Raw genomic sequence first — 25,932 nt, 5'->3', positions numbered from 1 at the left:
TAGGGTAAAAGAATCTGGTTTTCCTCCTGATGAAAACCAAGAAACCAGTCTTCCAAGACTACCTACCTCAGCAAAGCTGTTTTTCTTTTTATTCAATGCATTAGGAAACCAGGAAAATAAATAGACATAAGAATGCATTTGGATTCCAGTGAACCTGCCTGGTACATCACTCTAGAAACAAAATTCCCATTTATACATAGAATTTACAGAAAAGAAATTTGCTAAAACTGATCTAAAGCTGACATGATGAAATCCAGAAGGAAAAGGCTTTTACTATGATTGTCAGAAATTCACGTTTCCCATTTTTCACTGCGGAACATAAGAAATGAGTTGAACATGCTTTATATTTCTCACAACTAGCAATTTTCTGTCTTTGGAAAGTTTTAGAGGGAGGAGCTCAGAGGTGCTGTGGGAGGGACTAAAATTCATATTAAAGTTTTGGCATGAGAGGGAGAATTGTCAGAGTAGAAGATCTCTTCTGAGGTTTTGCTTTTTTTTTTTTTTTTCAATTTAGGATGATAAGTATTCATGTTCAGATTCTTCTAATAATTCTTTTTTGGAATTCTGATTGTCAGATTATTCCCAGGATTGAAGAATGTGGACTTTCATGTTCTCAGGTAATCTCTTACTTGTTCCTATTTGCTATCTATTAGTATAGTAGTTGTATGCTGCCAAAATAATTGTAAGAAAAGCAAGAAAGCAAAAATGGAAAAATATTTCAGCTGTCCTGAACATTCACTTTATATTCCTGTCATTCTGAATTAAGTATCCAAAGTGGCAAAAATGACTGTTAGGAAGGGAGCAGAGAAAATGCATCTTACACTATTTCCAACTGCTGTTGTTAGTACCTTTTTTAATCTGTCTTTTTTATTTGAACAAAATTATTTAGTTCATATTCATTACTTTGGAGAGTCAGTTTTTACAACAGCAGTGGTGCCAAAGAGATGAGGGAGGGAGGAACGGGAGGTTTCAGAAATTGCTAATTATGTTAGGAATATGTGAAACACTGACTTTCCTGTGAATAAATGAATTAAGCTTGAGAAAGAGTAAAACCTGTTTTTCATTTTGTGGGATGACTGTAACTGCAGTATTAAATTTAATGACTTATGTATGTGCATAAAAGTGGAGTGTGAACCATACCATCTCTTTAACAGCTTTGAATTTTGTGTGTTTCCAAATATGCCCACAAAGGGGCAGTATGGAGATATTCTGCTTCTGTTGGCATTCTGAAACTGTAAGAATAGAGTAAATTGAAAGATAAATTAAAAAAGGATAAAATAATAGGGAATCTGACTTTCAGTCTTAGTAGAGGATGATACCTATGTACTTGCTACAGAGAAGTGAAATTGATGGCATGAAAGAATTTGGCTGTCTGTACAGACTTCTGCTTGAAGATGTCAGTGTTTATGACAGGCAATAAGACATACTAAAGATTGTCTAAATGTGGTGGTACTGCGCAGATATTAAGTTAATACATGTTAGAGCAATTTATTCTATATTTTATACGTATCTTAGAAAATAACATGAATAAAGGTGCTTATAAAATACTAGATTGGGGACATCCCCTCACCCCCCCCGCCCCACCCCATATTCCTGCATTCAAATTCTGTAGCCTCTATCCACTTAGACAATGTTTTTAGAATAATAAAACGTAGTCATAAGAGATTAATCTCTAGATGTACCTGAGCACTTTTCAAGAATTTTTATGTACTTATGTTTATGAATGCAAACACACATGTATTTTAAATAATTTACGCTCCTTGGTCTGCTGCAATGAGAGTTTAAAATAGAAATGATTTACTGTTCTGATTTATCCCTCCAAAGAGTGTATGACTGTCAGACTCAGCATGTAAAAAACAATAGCAACCTTTTTCGGTGAGATTCAGTCTAGGGGATAGGACTTACCTCTGGGGACCTTAAAGGACATCTTTCTTTGTCATATCTTGGGTATGACAGAGAAAGAAGATGACCGATTTGCTAGATGCATAACGTATAGACACAACCCTGAGGTTTGGTAGACTGGATCCCTTTCTTTGCTTTCAAGCGTTTGTCTTACAACTTTTCCAATACTGAAGGTTTGATAACTGACCAAAGTGTATTTTTTTTTTTTTTTTTTATTTACAGGGGAAATACATTGTTTCCAGTATAATGGAATCAATCAATCATTTGTGATGTTAAAGATAGGATTCAGTTCGTGTTCTCTATGCACTGTTTCTGCTAGATGTATTCAGTAGAATCTTGAATGCATTAATGACTTTTTAGGACAAAAATGTTTTCTCACTGGGAACAATAATGATCTCAACAGGACAAATTACTGCCAGCATAGCATTTTCAATCTAGTGCAAAGCATTTTAGCTACATGAACTTTAGAGTCTCATGGCTAGCTTGTTAGTGAAAACTCCTTCTTTCTTTTCCTTTGGAAGTAACTTCAATTTCCCTGCATAACCAACCGCAGTTTGTGGCCTCAATCCCATTCCTACCTGAGTTACTTTAAAAGGGAGCAGTTTATCTTCTCCATAATTTATAACTCAATGGTCTTTATAGGGGCACTAACCAGGGGTCACAATTTGTCTTTGTCTGTGTGCAATATATGTGTGCTGCCTTCTGCTATAGCACATCAGATCACAAAGATTTTTTCTAGCAATTTGCTTAATGTGATAATGACATATTGTAGCTTTAAAACTATCAGAAGTTTTCTGTAGCTGCTATTGCTACAAGTGAATATTATAGAAAATTGTTTTTTTCTTTATTAAGTTTTCCCATAAGTTTGTATAGTGGATTTCTCTTCTGCAGAGTCAACCCTGAGGTTATGTGGTTCTTCGTAAAGCAATAGGGGAATGAAAAGTAATTAATTTGCATTTTTCTGCATTTTTCAGACTGTGGGTATTGTCAGAAGGTTTTGAGCAGGTTTAATAACTGAAACTGTTGAGTTTGACCAGCACACTAAATTTTAAGGTGGCTATGTCCCTTGAATATTTGTAAGCTGTTTTGACCTCCTTGGGTACTCCTTATCAGAGTAAAGCATTGGTTGTACTTAAGATGGAAATAGTGACATAACTATTTTATGTAACATAATAGTGTTTTGAGGTGTGTGACTTAAAAACCCTTCACACTGAACTGTTTAGATTTTGGATCTTATTACAACTTTATGAATCATTCTTAGTTTACCATGAATATTGAGCAAGATATCCTTGCATTGCCTTATATAAGGCAATATCCAGGTTTCATTACTGTACCACAAACTGTACTTCTTTTCAGTACAGGAAAGCAAAAAAACCCAAAAGAACATTGGATGTTTATGAAAGCATTACATAAAAATTTAAACAGCAAGAAAATATAGAATTGTGGGTTGAGTGATGGCAAAGGAACAATCAAGTTTTTATTATGTATTATGACTTATTTCTCCTTTCTTATTTTAATGGCTTGACTTTAGAGCTCGAGTGATATTCTGGTATTCAAAGGTTAAATACAATGGGCTTGGTCTCCATGCCTCACCCAATAGCAAACAAAGTTATCAACCAAGTTTCCCTGTGAAAGCATAGGGGAATCCCAGCCTACAATTGAAATTGGGTTTGTGCCCTACTCATTTTATGATCCATATTGTTTGCAGGCAGTACACAAAGAAACAGGCTTATGCCAAATTTGACTCAACAGCTGGTAAAGATCAAGAGCACTGCATTTAAAAAAAACTCTCCAGAAAACTATGAAATAGTGTTTGTATTGTCTGCCATTAAATGTAGTAATGTTTCCAAAGTCCATGGATAAAGAAGGAAACCCTAAACTGAATCTGGGATTTCCCTGCAATTATAAAGGTTATTGGCAGCAAATTCTTGATATAGCTGCTGCGTGTTCATGCTATTCATAGTCGAAGTATGTGGTGTTTCTTTACTGGATATTTATGCCATGGATCCATCCATCCTTGCTAAATAATACGCGCTGCAAAACCAGTGATATCATACAGCCCTTAGGCCACTAACTCAGCTGAAATAAATTGGCATTCTTTGTTCATTATTAAGGTAAGCAATTCATATTTTAAAAGTGATCCCAAGTCTCTAAAAAAATGGACGTGATAATCTAGGTGGCATAATTCAGTTGTTCTCTAAAATCTGTTTGAAAAACTAGTATTAGACATGGAAAATCTCTAAAGAGACTGATCACACACCTGGCTTCCTCAGAATGAGTGAGAGAGAGAGACACAGTTACAGTGTGAAGTCCCAACATAGGCAGATGATTCACCACAGACTTCTTTGTGTATGCATCGATATACCTGATAACTGGAGGAGATGCATAAAAATATAAAACATATCCTCTGCTAATAGTTGCTGAGATGCAGTACAATCCACGAGAGCATGCCCTACATAGAAAGCCTTCGTTTTGCATCCCTGCTTGTCATTGTCTCACCTGTGTGGCCCTATTCAAGTAATTTCCTTTCTCCAGTTTTCACAAGTACAAAATAGTGCTGACCTTCCTGTGTGATGTGTCTTAATTATGTGTTTTAATTAAGTGCTTTGAATACTATAATTAAGTGTTAAGTACTCATTAGTTAAAGCAGTCATACTTAAGGGGCTCAATCATGTTGAGTCACTGTATTAGAGAGATATTAACCCATTTGCTTAGATACCCCTGCTTGCCTTCTCTGCTGGTAGTCAGGAGAGCTGCAGTTTAGCAAGTTTAGGTGACTTATCTCTTGGACTGTGTTTTACATTTACTCTTAGGGTCAAAAATAGCTTGGCAATGATGAGACACTTAGCTTCCATGTTTCCTGCTGTGTACTATGCCACTGGTTGGGTGCCATCCCATTTCCTCACCCCCTGAGAAGAAAACAGCCAGTGACAGGTACAAGCAGGGACTTATAAAACTCTCCAGTGTTCCTCATTATTAGAGCATCTACCACCACATCTTTAAGGAGAGGTGGAGATGGAGAAAGCTCTGCAATTCAGAACTTGCAAAGAATGAAATGGTACCTCTTGGGATTTTTTTTCTTTCGCATTTCTCCCTTCCTCAAGAACTCTGAAAAAGGTTGCAAGGTCTGGAAGGAGATAAGCCACTCAAGCAGCAAGAGCAGTGGCAATACAGACAGTCATGAAAGTTGGGGGCACAAAATTAACAGATGTTGGAACTGGACACAACAAGATATCCTGAAACTGAAACACAAGGCAGTGCTAGAAGCTTCACCACCTTGAGACGTCAACATAAGTATGTGCAATCAGTACCCGTAGCAGGAGGTAGATATTACAAAAAAAAAAAAGAAAAAAAAAGATATATAAGCAAGCTCAGCAGGAGATGGAAGCAGCTGACCTTTATTATTGGCAGTGAATTTTAGCACACAAATCTTTCTCAGCCCTGATCTTAGGGAGGAACGGTATCCTTCAGCTCCATTTGGACCCAAAGCTCAGTGGTGAATATTGAGATTTGGGAGTAGGTGCTTTCCACAGTTGCAGAATATTGCTGTCTGACTGACTGCTTTGCAGGTGGAAAGCTACTTGTAATTTGATCAAATCTAGGCAGGACAAATTTTTTAGGAGCAGTAATAACTTTAATGAGACTACGTGGTGTGACTTAGCTGGAATTCTTGCATTAAGGTCTAGGATTAGCTTAATTTGTACATTTGCTGGAGCTGGCAATCCTGTACCTGTTACTTTGCATGTTTGTTTATACTGTCCCGTTCTTCCTCTCTTGCCAGAATGCCTGTGCATGGGAGAGAACCAGGGGATGATCAAAAATGAGAAGGAACAAAAAGAGGTTTTAAAGGACTTCTTTCTAAGGATAGCTTTGGATACTCTCCTGGCTTTTTGGCTCAGCATTGAGAAGCTAGGCCTCACTCTCAGATAGGTAGGTAATTTGGACCTAAGAAAGGAGTTTCCTTCTATGTCTCACTGAAAATCGTTTGATTTCTGGGACCTGTGAATTCCCATGCACCATGCTGTGGCTACCAGGCTGTTCAAACCAGGAACTCACATTTGAAGTTCTATGTATTGCCTTACCATCATAGCTGCAAGAGATCCCTAGGTTTTGTATATCAACTCTGGCACAGATGTTTTCAGTGTAGTTTTCATACTCTCAGGGAAATATTTTTCCTTGTAAAACTTTTTTTCTGATTTTGTTAACATTTATGGGCTATTTTTTGAAAACCAGGAAATTATTTGCCACCTTAAAAACACAAAACAGAAAATATACACCAAACAGCACTGTGTTGCTGGGGAAGTTTCAGACCAGCTCTGAACTACTTGGCTAGGAATGGTCACAGAACCGATAAATTCATGTATACTCAGATGTGATATGGACACATCACAGCCCTGACCCTGCCTTCACAACTGTAGGAATTCACTGGGCCAGAATTTTCTGAGGTCATGAATAAGCTGGAAAGTCACAGTAACTAATGCTGAGCACTGGAATAGATTGCCTGTGGAGCTTACAGAGATCTCTGCGCATGCTAAGAAAATATCTCTCACATATGTCTCAGATAAAGGTCATTCTTCCTAAGGCAGAAATGTAGAGTAGATGGTACCTTGAGTTCTTTTCTAACCCTAATAGCTCTGCTTTCATTCATCATTTTCTCTTTTGTGGGATCTAAAGATGGTCTTTCAAGTCATATTTAACTTAGTCCTTTGGAACAGCCAACAGAGTCAAAACCTGTCTTGCTGTATTGCATATCCTGCCCTTTCAGCATGCAAAATATGGGACTCACCACAAAAACTGTATGGGATGTACAATCTCATTCAGGAAGTGTCTATGCAAAAATGAAGAGAGTTTTAGTTTTACTTTTCAAGTTATCTGTGGCTCTTTCTCTTGCAAGAAAATGTTTCAACTTAGTTGCTTTGAATATGTGTGGTAAATTTCAATAATTTCTGGAAAACTGATTGTCTTGGAGTTGCCTCTACTTGCCTGCATATTTTCAGAAAGTATGAATCAAACAATATTGTACAGTACTAGATGTGCATTCATTGTCTTTTCTTGGAAAAACTTTGAGGAAATAGAATTTATTGCAGTTAATACATTTCACTGTCTCCAGTTTTGTTTTTCCCTTTCACCCCTACATATGCAAACTTCCTTGAACTTTTTCCCACTTCCTCATCTCCCTGACCTGCTGTTCTTCCTTCTTCCTTCCATGACTGCGGTGACAGTTTTCTCTATTACTTTTGAAATTTTGATATCTTTGTATTGTATTTTTTCCCCATTTGTGGTGTGTTGTTTTTTTTTTTTTTTTTTTTAAATTTATTTTTGCAATTCTCATTATAGTATCATGCTTCATGCTTAGTTTTGGTCAGTAGTATGTGTTCTTTTAATTTTTTCCCCTCATTTTCAATATATTCTATTTATATATGATATAATAGAATAATTTTTAGAGCATGGTCACATCTGTGTAACCATTCAGTCTGCCTTTGTAGCTTAGTTTCTCTTCCACTTAGGGGGAAAAAAACACATGCACTTTTTAGGGGAATGTGTGGCATAGGTGGTTTTCAGTGAGTAAGGGCTATCATGAAAAATGAGACATAGGGTGAAGCAACATATGAAGGTACTGAACACTGATGGGTTTATTAAGCTGAGGCCATGCCCAGGAATTATTGCTGCCTCTAGGGACAGTAGCGTGATTGGGAGAGTCAGGTGAAACAATGCTGCTGTTGTACTGTTGGTAGAATCTTGCCTCTTTGGAAGCCCTTCTTTTGGACCTCTGCCTCCTTTAATTGGACTGTGCTAACTTTAGCAACTATAGTACGTGGAAGATACATAAGATAAAGCCAAACTATATGATTATTCCATAGTTTGGTTTTTTGTTTTTCTCCCCCACCCCAAACCCCCACAAAATTATGAGTTAACAGTAAAAAGAGAAATAGACCATGCAATGACTTTTCAAGTACTTATTTTTTATTTTGTATTTTATATGATTTATTATTCTGTAGCATTTCCAAATTTATTCATAACTAGCTTCTATATCAGTTATCTCAAACTGCAAATGTTTCAGCTGGAATGCACAATATAGATATTTTCAGTAGGGCTTTTCTACATGACAAATTTTGAACGTTTTTTAATTTTTCATGTACTCACACTGCTAGCTCTTTCAGGGAAAGGTGTTTTTGGCTTTTTTTGCTCTTGATAGGAGAGGAAAGGCATGTATGCAGGGATTCTGGTATAAGATTTCTGATGTAGGATTAAGACTTTCAGATGCCATAATAATACAAATATGAATAGTTAGGAAATAACCCTCTCTCTCAAAAATTTTCAGGTATACAGCTGCAAAAAAAAGGTTTTCATCTACATGTACTAAGAAGATTTTCCTCATTTTGCTGTGGCTAGAGTGTTTCTGTAACTCAAGCAAGCACAATTAGAGCTAGTCAGACATCTTTGTCATTAAGTCTTTGATGGAAGCAGTTCCTTAACTGATACTGTGGCACCGGGAAGGAATGCAGTGGCCTCTCAGGATTGCCATCTGAGACTACTCTACCACTGCTTCTAGCATGGCCTGAGGGATCATTTCTATGACCTTACATCCTTACACAACAACATAACAAGCTAAGGCTAGAATAAAACCAAAGTCAACATTTAAAAATGTTTCTCAGCAGAAAGAGCTATAATCAGGGGTAGTTCCAAGTTTATTTAGGTTTGAAATTTTTCTCTGTGTAAGGAGAAGAGGGAGAAACACCATTTTTATGGGAGCTACGAAAACCAGAAACATGTGCTCCTGCTTTTCTCTCCATGGCTTTGAAGAGTGTCTCAGCCCTGACACATGGCCTCCAAAGTCTTGAAACTGTTATAAGAAATTATTGCCAAGTGTGCTTCGTTGTTCTAAATTTTAGTATGACTTTATGATCCACGCTGGCAGTGTTGGGATTAGCAAGTTCATTTTTGTTTTTAAGCCCCTCCGCCCCCAATATTTCAGGATAGTATCTGTGCAACATTCATGCATTCTATGACCCTGCTCCTTTCCTATGGTTCCAGGTTATTAAATACAGATTAAATGGAGATCATGAGAAAGCATTAGTGACTTGTCAGGGCAGCATGAGAAACCTGCATGCTCAGCATGGTGCTGCCTCAAGTTAGGCAAGGGAAAAAGTTACGCACTGGGTTAGACTGATCTTCACTGGCTAAAGCCCAGGCACCTGAGTTATGAACCAGAGTCTGATGTTCTCTCTTTAGAGTAGCTGCTGAGAGCCACTCTTCCAAAGTTTCAATTTCTGGGTTTTTTTCTCGTGACTGCTTAAAATAAAATGTAAGTAACTGGCCTTTGAAGTAGGAAACAGATCTCCCATTTGAATGTTGAAAGCACTCAGGTTTAAAAATTACACTGCATCTTGCCTGTCCTTCTCTCAAACCATCGCTCTTTGATTTCCTCTCTAAACAATATCACTGCTTTGACAGGAGGCCTGGGAAACCCTCTCATTTACTGGGCAGTGTGGCAAACGGACAACTTAGGGTTACAACTGTTTCAGGGTAATGGGGATGTGAACCTGGCTGTCCCTTGAGGTTAGGACTTGAAAGCTAGAGCATAAAAGCTGGAATATGCCCACATTCTGCTTTCCTCTTCTAATATTTCCAATTTGAAAGAAGCTAGGCTTGAGCTTTGTTAGTTTGACCTCTGTTACTATTAAATTTTCTCCAGCCACCTGCTATGCTGGGGGACGCAGGTGTCTCACAGGTGAGCTTTGGCATGAGCTGGATGTCATTCTAGCTTCATTCTGGTCATGAACTAAACACCAAACTACTTGCATCCAGGGAACTTTCAGATCAGAAAGGGAGGTGCCTAATAAGCTTAGGTGCCTCCAGTTTTAGGTGGCAATTAATAGGGTATTATCGTATCATGGTGCTTGGCTGAGATTACCACAGTTTGCTTAAATCATGTTTCAGGTACATAAATCCTCTTTTAGATTTGGCTGACTTAATCTTATTTTGCAAAAAAGCTGAAGTTTGTATAGTTGTATTGGGTCTGCGTGGCAAGGTTTCGATAGCAGGGGGGCTACAAGGGTGGCTTCTGTGAGAAGCTGCTAGAAGCTTTCCCTATGTCCGACAGAGCCAATGCCAGCCGGCTCCAAGATGGACTCGCTGCTGGCCAAGGCCGAGCCGGTCAGCAACGGTGGTAGCGCCTCTGGGAAAACAGGTTTAAGAAGGGGGAAAAAAACCTGTTGCACAACAGCAGCTGGGAGAAAGGAGTGAGAATATGTGAGAAACAACCCTGCAGACCCTGAGGTCAGTGCAGAAGGAGGGGAGGAGGTGCTCCAGGTGCCAGAGCAGAGATTCCTCTGCAGCCCGTGATGAAGACCATGGTGAGGCAGGCTGTCCCCCTGCAGCTCATGGAGGTCCACGGTGGAGCAGATATCCACCTGCAGTCCGGGGAGGACCCCACACCAGAGCAGGGGGATGCCCAAAGAAGGCTGTGACCCTGTGGGAAGCCCGTGGTGGAGCAGGCTCCTGGCAGGACCTGTGGGCCCGTGGAGAGAGAGGAGTCCATGCTGGAGCAGGTTTTCTGGCAGGACTTGTGACCCTGTGGGAAGGATCCCACACTGGAGCAGGGGAAGAGCATGAGGAGTCCTCCCTCTGAGGAGGAAGGAGCGGCAGAGACAACGTGTGATGAACTGACTGCACCCCCATTCCCTGTCCCCCTGTGTCACTGAGGGGAGGAGGCAGAGAAAATCGGGAGACTCAGGAGTGGAGTTGAGCCCAGGAGGAAGGGAGGAGTGGGGGAAGGTGTTTTAAGATTTAGTTTTTATTTCTCATCATCCTGCTCTGATTTTGACTGGTAATAAATTAAATTAATTTTCCCCAAGTTGAGTCTGTTTTGCCAGTGATGATAATTGGTGAGTGATCTCTCCCTGTCCTTATCTCGACCAATGAGCCTTTCATTATATTTTCTCTCCCCTGTCTAGCTGAGGAGGGAGAGTGATATAGTGGCTTTGGTGGGCACCTGGTGTCCAGCCAGGGTCAGCCCATCACAATAGGCAAAAAGTTTTTCCCCACTTGCATCTGATTCAAAGTTCATTCAAATCAGTGGAAAGAGTTTCACTCAACCATAATCCTCCACAATGTGTGAATGTGAGCAGGATGGCATTTATCATTTATAAAGGTCACAGTGTACAGTGGAGCAGTGTTCTGCTCCTGGAACTGACTCTAAACATAAGCAAAATGAGTAGTTGCCTAGAGCAAGACGGTGAGGGCTTCGCCATCTATGCCAGAGCACTGGAAAGCCAGGCCTGCAATATATTGCCTCTTTTGCTGAGCAGTAGTGTTAGGATGTGTGAGAAGACAGTAACTGGAATAGAAAAAGTTCTTCTGGCCATGAGAAAAATAAGTATTTCCAAAAGAAAAAACAACTGCCTTCAGCAGCAGCAGGAGGAGCAATTCTATCCCGGAGGGTCTCTTCTCGTAATGTTCACTTCAGTTCTTGGTTTTTTTTTTTTTTCCTTCTCTGTGGCAATCTCACTGCCCACTGGTTCCAGTCACCTCTGAGGCTGCAAGTCTCAGTGCTGTCAGTGCTGCTGAGGGATCTTGACTAAGTTTTTCTTGTAGCCTCTTCTGTGCTACAGAGATCATTATACCTAACCTCAAAGCATGGGGTATCTGTGGTTGTCTGGAGAGCTTGTGGAATCTATGTTCTCCAGTTTTTCAAGAAATGGCCAAAGTAATGGCTGACTTGATCTGGTGTTGGTGAAAGCACTCCTTCTAGCAGGAGGCTGAACTTGGCTACCTCCAGAGACCCCTTCTGCCCTAAATTTCTTTGATTCCATTTTTTCATCCTCTGTATGAGATCTCCAGTCATTCGTTGAGATAACCATTAATGCTGTGTTAGAATGTCCCTGTCTCATTGTTAGACTAGAAGTGCTGATTTGGTAGATTAGTTGTCCTTTCAAGTAGCTGAGTGGTCTGAAATTTTTGACACTCTATGCATGGGATGATGCTGATTTATACCAGCTGAGGGTATGGCATTCAAAGTGCATTTTAATTTTACTTTGTCTATTGTATGCAATTCTGTTTTGTTAACAACTTGTATTAATATTTTAGGAAACATGACATCAAAATGATTGACTATTTTTTTGTTTTATTTTATTTTTTTTGGTTTTTATTTCTTAAATAAAGAAGCTAGAGCATACTGTTGCTTCAAGCAAATTCTGCTTCTCGTCCTGGAGTTGAAGCATACAATAGAACAAGCAGCTTTTATTTCAGATTGTCATAGCTCCCTTTGGTCCAATAAATTTGAAAGCAAGTGGTTTGTATGTAGATCCTTTTTGTATCACAGCATTATTTTTACATACAATTCACTTAAAAAAAAATACAACGGGGGAATATTCTTCCCAGTGGTGAGATTTCAAAGCAATACTGTTTTGACATCCACTTATAGGATAAATGCATGTCACTGCAAAGAGTTCCCAGAAATATAATTACTGTGCTGCCAACTCTTTCACTTGTTCTGTAAAAGGGTTACAGCTATGCAGCCACAGTAATGGTCAGAAGACATTATATGCCACATGCAGTCCAGCTAAAATATGGGAACAGGATTCCTCTGCATCAATACAGTGCAGGAGGAAATACATACTGACTTGAAGACAGAAATCTCGGTTATACCTGAATAGCATGTAAACAGAAGGACAAAAATCTAAGGGGCCTGAGGGTCTTGTGTTAGTCATGTGCTCCAGTATTACTGAAGTACTGCTAGACTGTAATGGAAGTGTTGGCCTTGTAAGAAACAGCAGGTTGTAGAGGACAGTGTCCATACATTTGTGTATACAAGTGAAATGGCAAATGGTGCAGGAAACAAAAATTGGTAAAAGGCTATGCTTTAGACCACTGTGTAGCCTTACTGAAGATTGTCCAATCATCTTCAATAAACCCAATAATCTCTTACCTGTTTATTGATTGTCAGTTCACTGTTTAGTTGAGAGCACATCAACATGGTGTTTACACAGGCAGATGTTGCCTTGCTCTGTTGGACACAAGCCAGCTCTCATCCAAAAAGTGTGTGGCCTCGTGCACTGTGCTGACCCTGAGCTTAATATCCCACTTCTCAGTAGTACTTATCCTCTTAGGTTCAGCAATGCACTAATGTGATGGGATGTTTTTTCTTCAGCTTGGAATACACCCAGAGAGACTTGGAGCTGGATAATGCGTAGGCATGGCTCAGATGTTTTGTTTTTAGCATTCTGTAAAAAAAAATCAAGCAACATCCAGGTGCTTTTGTAGAAGCAGTAGTTCAAAGTAGTCCAAAATAATGCTTTGCTGTAAGTTCAGGTGCCTATTTCTTTTCTGCATGGATAACAGTCCAAATGTTTCCTTCTGTGATTGCTTAGCTGATCCCATTGCACGCTGTTCACATGTATCTAATCACCACATTGTCAGTAAAAGTTGAAGAACAACCTTGTGGTTTGCCAAAAATTAAAAAGGATCATCAGTAAGATAGTTTTACCTTGGCAATGAAAGTAATTACACATGACATCAAAACCAATACAGATGGTCCTTCTGAGAAAAGGTCTTTTGGGGACACTGTATCAGTAGTACTATGAAATTTTAACAGTTCTAAATTTTCATAGTATGAGTATTAATTATTATAATTCCTCTGGTTCTCCGTAAATACAGCCACAATTTTATTAAATTTCCAAGTGTGTTCTGTAGGCCTATTATTTTTCCTTTTCACCCATTTCCAATAACATGCTTTTTTGTATAAATACTTGACCTCTGCTTCCTTACATTTGGTAAGATAAATACAGTAGTGATCTTTATAAGAATAGAATGAGAAAAATCGTGTGAGGTTCCAATCCCCACCAGCATCAAGGACATGTAAAGTGCAAAGCCATTATCTCCTTCGCCTGTGAAAATAGCTCTGGAAAAAGCTAAAGCTTACTCAGTTGTTTCCAGCTGTGAAATTCTCCCTAGATGGTTTCTGGGACTGTATGTCTCTGTGAAAGAAATTAGTCATTTGTTGATAGTCTGAGGAGCTCATGATACAGCTTTGAATCCTCTCTGTTTCCATCCAAAGTTCTTAAATTGTATAGATCCGTATCACTTTGACTGTGGCTGTCCACTGCTCAAAGACCTTTTTCTTTATGGAAGTGATTGAGATCACAGCATTGTCAGGTTTTTCACTAGAGGCCATGAGACACCATTTAGGACTCTTATGGCCCAGCATCTGTAGGCTCTTCCTTCCATGAATTGAATGGGGTGAGCAGATGGAGACCAGAAGGCTGCTGCTAGGTTATTTACAGAGAAAGGGGTAAGTAGGTCCCTCTCTGTATTGGAGGATATGACATGATTGTGCTGCTCCCAATTGAGACAAAGAATATCACCACTTTACAAGGCACCAAATATACCCTAGTGGGAAATTGTCTTCAGAACTGTGTGTGGTTCTGGTCACTCCATTTGGACAGATGCATTAAAGTAGAAATAGCTGCTGAGAAGGGTGATGGTAAGAAGGAAGGCCAGTTTTATTAGGGAGGAATAAAAGAACTTGGCTCTTATAGTCTCGCAAAAAGCTGAGAAAAAGTATATTACTGGTTGTAGGTAAATGGAAATTAGATTCCAGGGTGGAAAGCATCTATTTAAGTGAAAAGATAATGGGCACAATCAAAAGTCAATACAAGCTAACCATTATTGTGTTTACATTAGAAATCAAAAGATTTGGTGCTGGCAGAGAACAGGGCTTCTGGATTAGTCTTGGCCATTGGAGCAGTGCATATGAAGGCCTGACTGATTTTAAAATGAATCTTCACCAGTTTTTGAAAGGGATTAGATGATGTGGTACCTATGGTTATCAGGGGACTAGACCCTGTGATCTGGGAAATCTTTTCTAATTGTGTGCAGAATAAGATGGATTTGTGCCTCGACTGGGAATCAAAAAGAACATGATTAAATTCATCTTTATCAGCCTTTTGGCTACAATTTGAGCACTTTCCTTGTGTTGTAAGAATATGTACAGTACCATGCTTAATTTTAGTGGTGGTCAAAGAACAAAAATTGCTGGAATACAGGGAAACATCAGAATATGGTCTTATTCCTTTTTCTCTGCCCTCTCTGAAAGTTGAACCTAAAGTAGGAATGTGGGTAATAGCACTGCCACTGGGGATCTCTCAAAAGGGGGAAAAACTGTTCACTCTACATTCACTGACTTTAATGTAAGCACCTTAATGAGTGAATGTTAAGTGTCTGACAACCTGGTCCCAATTAAAGAATATATTTTAAGGCATTTTCAGGCATATTACTATTACTTATGGAGTTGTGGAAGAGCTGCCACCAATTCTTCTATGAACGAGGTGCAACAGAGCTAACAGGTAGACTGTGAAACCAAATTTGCCTCAGACTCTTTCCTACATGACAGAACATTCAGGGAAGAATTTCCACAAATCTGTGCTTGATTCAGTGCCTGGAGATATGAGAGGAAATGGGAAGCAGATCTAATCTTTGTTTCTTTTCCTTGGCAATTTTAGTTCATGAAAATACTCTCTGTGCCCCGAAATCCAAGTCTTCCTCTGCTGATCTCACTTTCTTCTCTCTACAGTCTTTAAACAAAACAATGTGATATTACAATTGGCTTAGATTGAGGAGAAGTTGCTTTGCTAGCTAAAAAGTTGGCACCACACCTTCTATTCAGAATGCTGCACGTTGGTGGTGTCTGTTCAGATAACCTCTAGCTACAGTTGAGTAATACCACAAATGGGGAAAACCCTAGGGAAATAGGAAAATCCCTAACTGTTTGTGCGTTGTGTAAGTATATTTTGCTTAGGCTGTTTGCCAAAGCAGATATGAATCAAAGATGCTCTCTGTATAGGAGTAAAATGTACTATCGTGTTCAGGATCTTATTTTTGCATAAAGACACCCATGGCATTTGTGAAAGGGGAAGAAAATTTCCATTCTGGTTTTAGTGTGTTATGTTTTTCTATTGCATTCATCACTGAAAATTCCTGAAAACAAAAGATATAGAAAGTGGGAGAGGAACTTGGTTAATTTATTTGAGTTCTTCTTTGAGACAAACTGTCTGTTTTGACTATTTTGCAAAATGATTATAAAAGAAAATACCACCCCCACCCCCCTTGGTATTGTAAAATAAAAAGAGACACTAAAAATAAGGAATTGAGCTATGACCAAATGTTCGCTGTAACTGGCAAGTGTTTATGCAAATGTTTGATTATTTATGTAAACCTTCCCAACAAGTCCTCACTCAGAAAAAAACAAGTGCCCAAGAATGACAAAACATCTTCCTACCAGAACAAAAATCACTGATAGATATGTTTCTTTTTTCCCAAGGAGAAGATGAGAAAATAAATGCAAGACGGTACTGGAAGGTGCTCAGATGGTAGGATTCACCTGAGCAATAGTGAAAAACAATAATTAATTAGGATAGACTAGAAGGTATAGGAGGATTTCTGCATCATCCCACAGCCCCACAGAAGTGAGTGGGGTTTTTTTCATGTTTGTAACTTAAGATAATTTATTTACATACAGTTTGCTTTTTTCCGGTGTCATAACAGGGGCTCCAGAGCACTGGCCTTCTTTAAGTAAAAGGCTGAATCCTCTGCGTTTTGTGAGAATTTTGTCATTTACTTCAATGTAATTTTTGCAGCATGATTGCAACCAGAAAGAATAGTTAGAGAAGTTAGTTTAAAGATGACGGTCTAAGAAATTTTGACTGACAATTGGGAACTTCTCAAGCCACCTAACCAAAATATTTTCAGTAGTCTGGCTGCAAAATGGGAAGTTAAAAATACGGAAGTAATTTGCTAAATTATCAACCTCATGAGAGATTAATTTCTTCCAGTAAGCAGTGGCTCAGCAATCAGTTGATCCAACAGTTAGGTTTGCTTACCAAGAAAGCTAGCTCCCTAACTCACTCGCTCAATTTTTTTGCAGTAATTTTGTATATTTGTCTGTTCCACTCCCTAAGGACATGGAGAACCTCAAGTAAAGAGACTGAATTCAAATTGTCCTTCTGCATATTCCTGCAGGGTTTGATTAGAAATAATTCAAAATCAAGGCTTTGAAACAGCAGTTAAAATTCCAGTAGTTTTATATGAGCTGGCAAGTTCCACTTCTATTGGTTTAGTGTTGCACTGAATTATTCAGAAAGCTATAGTCTTCTTTCTATTGATGAATGTGCATTGGGAGAATCGGCAAACTACCAATGAAGCTTTTTGGGGGGGGGAAGCAGAAATAATTAATAAATGACAAGTATTTCTATGAACATGTTACAGCAGAAATGAGGCCGCATCAGTTACATTTTTCAGTCCTTGAGGGGAATTTGAATAATTTATGAAACAATTGAAATAGAAGTACCTCAGTTTTAGAACAGTTATGTAAAGAAGTTTGATTTCCTTTACAGAATCATAGCATAGTTTGGGTTGGAAGGGACCTTTAAAGGTCGTCTAGTCCCCCCTCCCCTGCAGTGAGCAGGGACATCTTCAACTAGATCAGGTTGCTCAGAGCCCCGTCCAACCTGGCCTTGAATGTTTCCAGGGATGGGGCATCTACCACCTCTCTGGGCAACCTGTTCCCATGTTTCACCACCCTCATTGTAAAAAATGCCTTCCTTATGTCCAGTCTAAATGTACCCTCTTTTAGTTTAAAACCATTACTTCTTGTCCTATTGCAACAGGCCCTACTTCTTTGAGTGTTGATGTAGTATTGTGTAGAAACAGCCAAAGTAGTATCTTTAACAATGTCACAAGTAATTTTTGTAATCTTCAGTCTACGAAAGTATATGACTATCTCTGTCTTATTATAAAAAGTGGTTTAAAATACCACCTTTTGTGCATCTGCACTTTTATGAGTCATAGTAACAAATGGCTAATTGTAAAAGATGGCAACTTAGCTCCAGAAGTGATTATTAAAAACAGAAGTGCCAAAAGGATAAAGGAATGAGAACTAATACAGTTTGGATACTGGTCACTGGTTTTCTAAAGGCCTTCTTTAAAAACAAGCTTATCTAGCTACAAACTTAAAAGCAGCAATGAAGGACAGAAAACACACTTCTCAGGTACTCTAGGCAGCTGCCACAGGGTAGCTAACATGCTGTCATTTCTCACCTGCAGCAATAATATGATTTTGCTCTACAGCTACGTTTATGAGGAGGACAGAATTACCTGTGGACAAAAGCCTCATGGAAGACCAAGCAATAGTTATTTTATGTTGTGCTAATGCTTACCCAGGCTGCAGTCTCTGTGTTTGTCTACAGCTGGAGAACTTCCAAATGTCCACTGAGAGAATTTGCTGGCTCTAAAACTCACAGATTGTTGGCTTATTGACAAGATCCTAAAACGTTTTAAAAAGACTGAAAGCTGCCGGTCTGTTTGAGAGCAGAGGAGACAAGGTGGTGCCTGCTTCTTTTGTGGGTGTGACAAAAGCATCTCTGTGAATGAGACACTGATTTTAAAGGAAAGCAAAGGAGAGCATATATGCCGTATACAAAGGAATATTGGTATAAGTGCTATGTCAGAAACTTGAATGCCAGAACAGCATAAAACGGTATTTGCTGGCTAAGTAATGGTCTTTAGAATGTCATGCATAGTCGTCAAAGTAAGATTTGTTATTTTTGTACTCTACAGAATTTTAGTGTGTGGTTAAGTGTTTATTTTACTGGGAAAATGGATGTAGTCTGTCTGAAAGATAGCTGGAAACTTGTTAAAATCTCAGTGTCAGGTTCACTATGCCTCTTACAAAAACACTTTCCCATTTGAACATGATAAGTACTGTGCCTGAGTAACTTCATCTTCAGGATTCTGAGCCAGATAGTTCTCAGAAATAAAAAGGCAAGTCTTACTTCTAAACTTCATTTGTGATTACTGTAATACTTCCTTCCATTGGCCTAGTGTGATCTTCTAAAAATTATATAATATTCTGTAGTGTTCTAGATGTCTTCCACTAAAAAATCACTTGGGTTTTTTGCCTTGGTATGAAGCAGTCCATTGTAAAGTTTGACAAAACAATAAATAAGCTATTGGTCAGTGTGAATGGCAGTACTTGATAAAATGATGTCTGTATTTGATGGAACTGTAGTACTTGTTATAACAATTGCAGCTCAGTAGAAATACATGAAAATAAGGCTAATGCTGATCTTGTGTCCCCATATGTATCGGGCTGTCATATGCAGTAGTGTTGTGCATTTTCACTGTATTTGAAAATCTCTTTTTTTTGTCTTGAAAATTATTTCTGTTGTGGACTGTGAATATGTTTACTTGTTTAAGGTATGTTTATATTTCTGTACAATGATAAAGCAATATTTATTTTTATTGTTACCTCAGCTTTTATATTATTTTTGTTTCTGTTTGCAGGGGATTCATTGTAAAAGCAAACCTTCCAGTGAGTATATATCATTCATATTTTTACTACATTTGTTTTTGAAAAGTAAACATAATTTATTGCAGATAATATATCCACTTTCCTGGTGACACCAGGTCACTGTCATGACAGTATTTACCACCAGTTTGTGGTAATGTACAAAACATTGGAAATTGGTAGGCTCTGATAAATAATAGGTTAATAATGACTGTGCATTGTTGCTTTATAATTTTCCTTACCATAGATGGTAATTGGGAGAATTGCTTAGTCATTTCACATGTTTTTATTGCTTCTACTTATTATTATTGCCTACAGTAATAACATAGGCTCTTGAATTACCTGAACTCTGAAGCCTCCATTAATCACTCCTCCAGTGCACACAGTCACTTGACAGGGAAGTACGAGGCAGCTGCCTTGCAGGCAGTCCCCTCTGAGAGGACAGTCCTAGCTGGAGGTCCAGCTCTGAGCACTGCTTGTCTCCAGAGTGCCTTTCCTGGATCTGTGTGGCAGAGAGTCCATAGACAGGGAGCAACCGCAATCCTGAGCCACAAGCGTGTGAGATGCTGATGCTATGGCGTGGGCCGTGAGCCGAACATCAGCTGTGATGATTCTTGCTCTGAAAGCATGGTATTTATGGGACACATGTTGAGGTGGAGAGAAAGAACAAAGCTGTGGAAGGGATGCAGTTAAAAGTCCCATCAGAAAAAGTCTCTAGTCTTCTGCTGGTAAGCAGAGCGAACCATCGGTGGCCGGTTCAAGGATTGTGAATGAATCTTTTTAGGATTAAGCAGCTGAGCTGCTAGTTACACAAACTACGTGGAAGATAGAAGAAACAGGGGCGTTGCCATTTGCTCTGCCTAGATGAAGCATGCCTTCATGCCCTCAGGCAGCACAGGCTGAGGAAACCAAACCCTTCAACCCTAGTCTCAAAGGGAAGGACACCTGCAATACTGTTGGTTATGAGTTAAAATCTGTGCTGGGTATTACACAAATGCAGATCTAGATAGTGGAGACTCACTGCAGGTACCACGAGGTGGTGATTCATTCAACCCATTTTAGGACAAGGTGATTTATGTACTGGGAGGGAGGCAACAGGGCTTCTCCCTCTCTGTTGACTGCCAGAGGTGCTTAGATGATGGACATAAGCTTAAACTAGATGTTTAGCTTTTAACTGGATATAGACATTGGGCACTGAAGAGTTTGTAAACTGAAGATCCTTATCTTTCAAGATTATGTACATGAAGCAGAGCTGGTTGTAGGTTTTCAGTGCTGCCTGAAAATGACTTATCAGCTATCTTTAATACAAGTAGCATGTAGGATGACTCAGCCTTATAGGGGTGATGAAAAAACATTTTTTTTAGTCTTCATCCTAATTCACTTGTGCAACAGTGGGTGTATACTAATTTCCATACTTCCCTTTCTATAGTCATTCTTTTTATTATTTATTATTTGAGGTAAAATTACCTTAAAAGACCTTAACTGTATAATAGAGCACCTTTGCAGTAGTCATTGCTTTTAGCTGCAACAAATAGATGACTTTATTTCCTAGAATTTGCAGCTATCAGCTCAGTAGTATTTGGCAACATAGCTTTGACTCTGCCTTCTCCCTCCTGCTCTTCTAGACCATTAGTAGTACATAAGGGCTACTGTAGTATTTGAAATGCACTGTAATATATCCAGACATTGTTATCAATATATCAATGATTTAAAAAAAGCCTTACATTCTCAGAAAATGTATTTGGCATGGTATATCACCATGTTGTCCCATGTCCTTGAAAGTTTGAAATATTTTCTGAACATACAACTGTGAAACTGGTCTAATTTACTGTGCATTGCAATCTATTGTGAAAGAGAGGCTGCCAGTCTGAAATTTAATCAATTTCATAATTGGTGTAAGTACTTTTAAGTAGCGAATTTTGGTATATATTAACTGAAGTGCACCATGTGGTTATCTTAGGAGAGCATATCTAGTTTGTTTATGAATCTTGTTGAATCATCCTAATGCACAGATGCAGCAGATACTGTGGTAAATCTTATGCAAATAGGTTTGAAACGCTACTGTAATTTATACTCATGGAATGATGCTCCAGTGAAGCAATTTTAGTGTGCTTTAGATACGCTCAAAAATTTAGCACTGTCAGTATACTAGGTATTTCAGATTCTTACAATTCTTGTAGGGAAGAAATACCAGAAAAAAAAAACCCCAGTTAGGATCTTCTGTTGGGTGTTGGCCTGGACCTGTTATTAATGGGTTTTCTCTGCCATTTTTTTTTCTGTTCTCCAATTTCACCTTCTTGCCTGAGGCTTCAAATTATCCATCTAATCATTTCTATTGCGTATTCATGGCTCAGCTCTGGCTTCTATTATCCAAGTGTACATAAGGTGTGTTTTGCTGTCGTGACAGTTCTGGGTTGATTGCTGCATCATCAGATAAAAAAATAATCTGCTGTGGTTGAGCTGATGGCAAAAGTACAAGGAAAGTGTCTACATGCTGAACAATAAGCCTTGCCTTCTTTATGCCTGGGCTTATATGTGTCCATAATTAAGGAATCTTTTATTACAGCAACAATCCCTCTCTCATGTAGGGCTAATTACAGTTATAATTCATAAACATAAAATTCAGGCAAGATTTACTCATCAGATGGTTTGCGTAGCAAGATGTATCTTTATGTCTTCTGGGGTGTAGATCAAACTACTCGTGAGAAAAGGAAAGAGGTGTGTGTTCCAGAGAAAACTAACGGGGGGATTAAAAGATGATAAGGTAGGAGTTTACTGAAGAATTAGTCAGAAATGAGTCTCATACTGTGATGATTTATAGCATGAAATTATTTTCTGTCAGCTCTTCCTTGTATCATATATTTATTGTGATCCAAAGCTAATATCCTCATGCATGATATGATCAATTTAAATTATTATTAATGAGCAGCATATTTTGCAATTGTCAAAATGCATCCTAAAATTAATGGAAAAAATCCAAAGTGGAAAAGTAATTTCATTTTATCTAGTGTATTACTTATTTGTTCTCAGTTTGAAGGTAGAAACTGTGATCAAGGAGGACAGCGTCCCTGCTTACGGACAGACGGTAGTCCCTAAAACTGTGTTTGTACATCTGCCTGATACTGATCCATTGTCACTAACGCACATAGGTATGGCTTAGGATTCTCCTGAGATAGTTCCAAGCTTGTGACATTTGATAATACCATACCTCAAGCAGTAGTAACTAAGGACTGAATTCAATTAAGTCATGACAGTCTCTCCTAAAAATAAGTAGTGTCAAAAAATCTGGTCAAATTCACCCAAACGGAATACTTTGTAAAGAACTGTCAGCTTTGACAATGTGTATATTTACATATACATTGCTTTTCCCTTAAATCATTTCTACGCAGACATGGGAATGGGCAAGATAATAGGCCTGGATCAAGAAAGTTACACCAACAACCAAGGAATTAAGCAGAAACAGTTGGTCCTGGATACCATTTGGTATCCACAACTGCATGTCATACGATGCAGTCAAGAAAATATATTTTTGAGCAAAGAGAAAGAGCTAAAACTAATCATCACTTATCACATTATTAGTAATAATTATCAGGTAGTTCTGCAATATAATAACCTCCCAAGTAACTGTGGGTGGATTGATTGGGTGTTGTACAATAACTCTCCATGCATCCTGATGTGCCTTCAGGATTATTACACCACCCGTTCTTGGAACATGGAATATAGTGTTCACATCTGGCTGCTGTGTACTGTACTTCTTAAGGCTGCCTCATCTCTGTGGAAACATGGTTACAAATTTTTCAAAAGTCAATGTACTCCACTGCTCGTAAAGCCTAATTTGTATATTTTGAATGATCAGTGTTTTTTCTTTGGTTTGCACAAATTGTTTTCTCTCATTGACAATATTACCTTGGATAATTGAGAGTTGACTCTACTGTCAGTTGAGGTGGAGTGTGCTTGTTTTTCCATTCTTTTCCACTTGGTTCATATCAGCATATCCTGTTGCCTCCAAGCTTAATGGTACAAAACCAGGATAATGGAATGGAGATTCAGGTGTGAAGTGTTTGTCTTTTCTGACTTTTGATATGTATTATGCAGGACTTATTTCTCCTGATACCAAGTGTGAGGGCACCTTAAGGCCTGACAGATTCAAGCCAAGGTACCACATTTATGTCAGCCTGTCTTCACGTCCTGCATGTATCAGTATCCAATCCTTGACAATGGGCTTCAACTGCAACTGGACACTGTGAAAGTGAGGGTCTCATAATATAGAAAGAGGTCCTATACAGGTTAATACACTTCCAATCTTTAAATTTAGAGCACTTTCCTTCATTGGAGGGGTAAGTAAGGGTAAGATTTGTCCTTCCTCCTCCTCCACATCCTACCTTTCCTCTGTGAGAACTGTGGATCTGTCTTCCATGTGAGTCAGTGGGCATCCACGCTTGACAGCAATGCTTGGCTAGACATTGAGGGATGCACCCTTTCCTGATGATTTGAGTTAAGAGTGTTACCCTGTATTTTATGGCAACCACAGTATCGTGGCACTGCTGTTTCATACTATGCTCTTCGCTATACTATTTGAACTCCTTCTAGGACTATGTTAAGCAGCATGACTAATAAGAGTCAAATGTTTTTTTGGTCTTCCAGCCCCTCCCCAGGGGGAGGAGAATGTGCAGTAAAATACTTTGTTTTACTTGGGTGTCTTTTAACTTTCATGCTATGGACCAAAGTGAGAAGGGTAAGAAATATTTCAAAGAAATTGCTATGATGTAGTTACAGCTAAAATGAGGTATGCTGCATTGTATACCACAAAGCTAAGGGACAAAACCCAATTCCCTGGCTATTCATTTTGATAGTTTCTTGGACTCTTAATTTTTGAGACTACAATGTATGTGAGGTAGAGAAGCCCAAGGAATGCATTGAGGATTAAATCCACTGTACCAAAATAAATTCATAAATAACTAACTGATTTCTGTGCAGGGCGGTCTGAGAAGTAGAAAGAGATGAAATATGGCTAACTGTTGAGATTTGCGGCCTTAAGACTGTTTTTTTCTTTTACATTAGCTTACAGAAGGTGGCTGCACAAACTGATGTCCTAAGGCTTTGGGGTGACTAAATTGCCATAGGAAAATAAGATGAGACATAGTAGCTGTGTTTTGTGCCTACTGTTTACACCTTGAAGAAGGCCTGGATAATATTTATTCTGCTCTTGCTGTTCTGGTCTAAAGCAGAAGGAAATCCTGTAGGTGTGAGGGATTTTTCCATGACTAGGAATGCAATGGTGCCCTCTTGTGTGAAAGTGATATTTTAACAGTCATTGAGATCATCGGCCAATCCTAAAATTAAAATACTACCTATGAGAGTGCTCACAATATACAGGTAATGGTTTTGAAAAAAAGTTTAAATAAACTATTAGTCTAGCCACTATCTAGCAGATCTGATAGTTTAAAAACACTATTACTCTAGGTATGCTCTGCTAGCCTTAACTGTTAGAAGTGTGATTCCTTCCTCTTGTGGGTTAGCACTTCCCTAAGCCAGGAAATTTATTATCAAACCCCATCTGTAATGTCGTTCTTTCCAATCCCCCTGCATTGCTAGTGAAGCCAACTAGCTATGTGGGCCATGTGAAAGTCTTAGCTAAAGTACTGGCTTTGCTGAAGTCAGTGGTGATTTCCCTACTGATTTCAGTAGAGCTGGAGCTTCACCTTTGGTGCTTTCTCTCCCCCAGATATCCTGTGCACAATGAGATTTCTCTGTCTTTGTGTTTGTATTTGTAGGTGGCATTTTAAACAGCTTCTGCCATGATGCTCCTGCATCTTTATCTTCTATGGTTCTGAAAAGCATGAAGATCTCAACAGTGATGAAATGTGTCCAAGGAAGCGCATGCTCTCTACATTTAAACATTAAAGGAATTCTGAGTCTGGATGGTAGGAAGCAGAACTGCTACTGAATCATTTCTGTTTACTTTTTATTTATAGCTGTTCAGCCAAATTTTGTTCCGTATTGCAATATTTGTGTCCAAGCTGTTTTCATGTAATTATATCAGAAAGATATTTTTTGTGAAACTATTTTACTACAAACCAAGATAAAACCGTGGCCCTTCTTGAGGGAATGAGAACTGAGATAATGAATTTGAGACAACTGAATTTTTACGCCCAATGTAATACACTTAACTTGTCCTCTACCAGTGCCTGAAGCATACTGGTGCCCTTTTCTTTCTTACCCTGACATGGGTGTGCGCACATGCGTGCGCGCGCGCGCACACACACACATTATTTCTGTCTGCTCTGGTAATTCAGACATGAATGACTTCTCCAGCAGCAGAAGAAATGGTTTATGTGTCTGAAGTTACAATTCTACACTAAAATAAAATAAAAGCATTCAAACTTTTTGGGCATAGTCTATTTTTACTAACACCCTGCCATTCAAGTCCTTAGTGTGTTACCATTTAGATTTTTTCTGATATTCTTCACTCAGAGTTAATAGTTGTTTTTTTTTTAAAATTTGCATAAGAATTTGCATAATTAAAGCTTTAATTTATAGGAATCTGTATTAAATCCTTGCTCCTACCCCACATGTGTGTTATATATAACGCCCCTTTTTTAAACAGATAAAATATGTGTGCCTTTCACTCAGAAGGAAAGCTTACGATATGGTATATTTTAATTTATTTTTTGTTTTTCTTAAAG

At 38.7% G+C, this 25,932-nt stretch overlaps 1 protein-coding gene across 3 annotated transcripts in view; it reads left to right on the top strand.

The window, feature by feature from the left end:
* The first annotated feature begins 267 nt into the window (after nt 1–267).
* Nucleotides 268–25,932, top strand: part of IL17REL (interleukin 17 receptor E like) — a 46,685-nt gene continuing 21,020 nt past the window's right edge. For all 3 annotated transcript variants that reach the window (XM_030016308.1, XM_030016307.1, XM_030016306.1), the window contains exons 1-3: nt 268–617; nt 19,243–19,270; nt 25,021–25,170. In XM_030016308.1, coding sequence (XP_029872168.1) covers nt 516–617; nt 19,243–19,270; nt 25,021–25,170 — 280 coding nt within the window. In that variant the 5' untranslated portion in view covers nt 268–515. The remainder of the gene's footprint in view (nt 618–19,242; nt 19,271–25,020; nt 25,171–25,932) is intronic.

This window comes from Aquila chrysaetos, chromosome 5, assembly GCF_900496995.4.
Source record: "Aquila chrysaetos chrysaetos chromosome 5, bAquChr1.4, whole genome shotgun sequence".
In the NCBI taxonomy this organism is placed as follows: domain Eukaryota; kingdom Metazoa; phylum Chordata; class Aves; order Accipitriformes; family Accipitridae; genus Aquila; species Aquila chrysaetos.
Note: the sequence above shows the minus strand (reverse complement) of the source record. Positions and strands in the feature narration are given on the sequence as shown.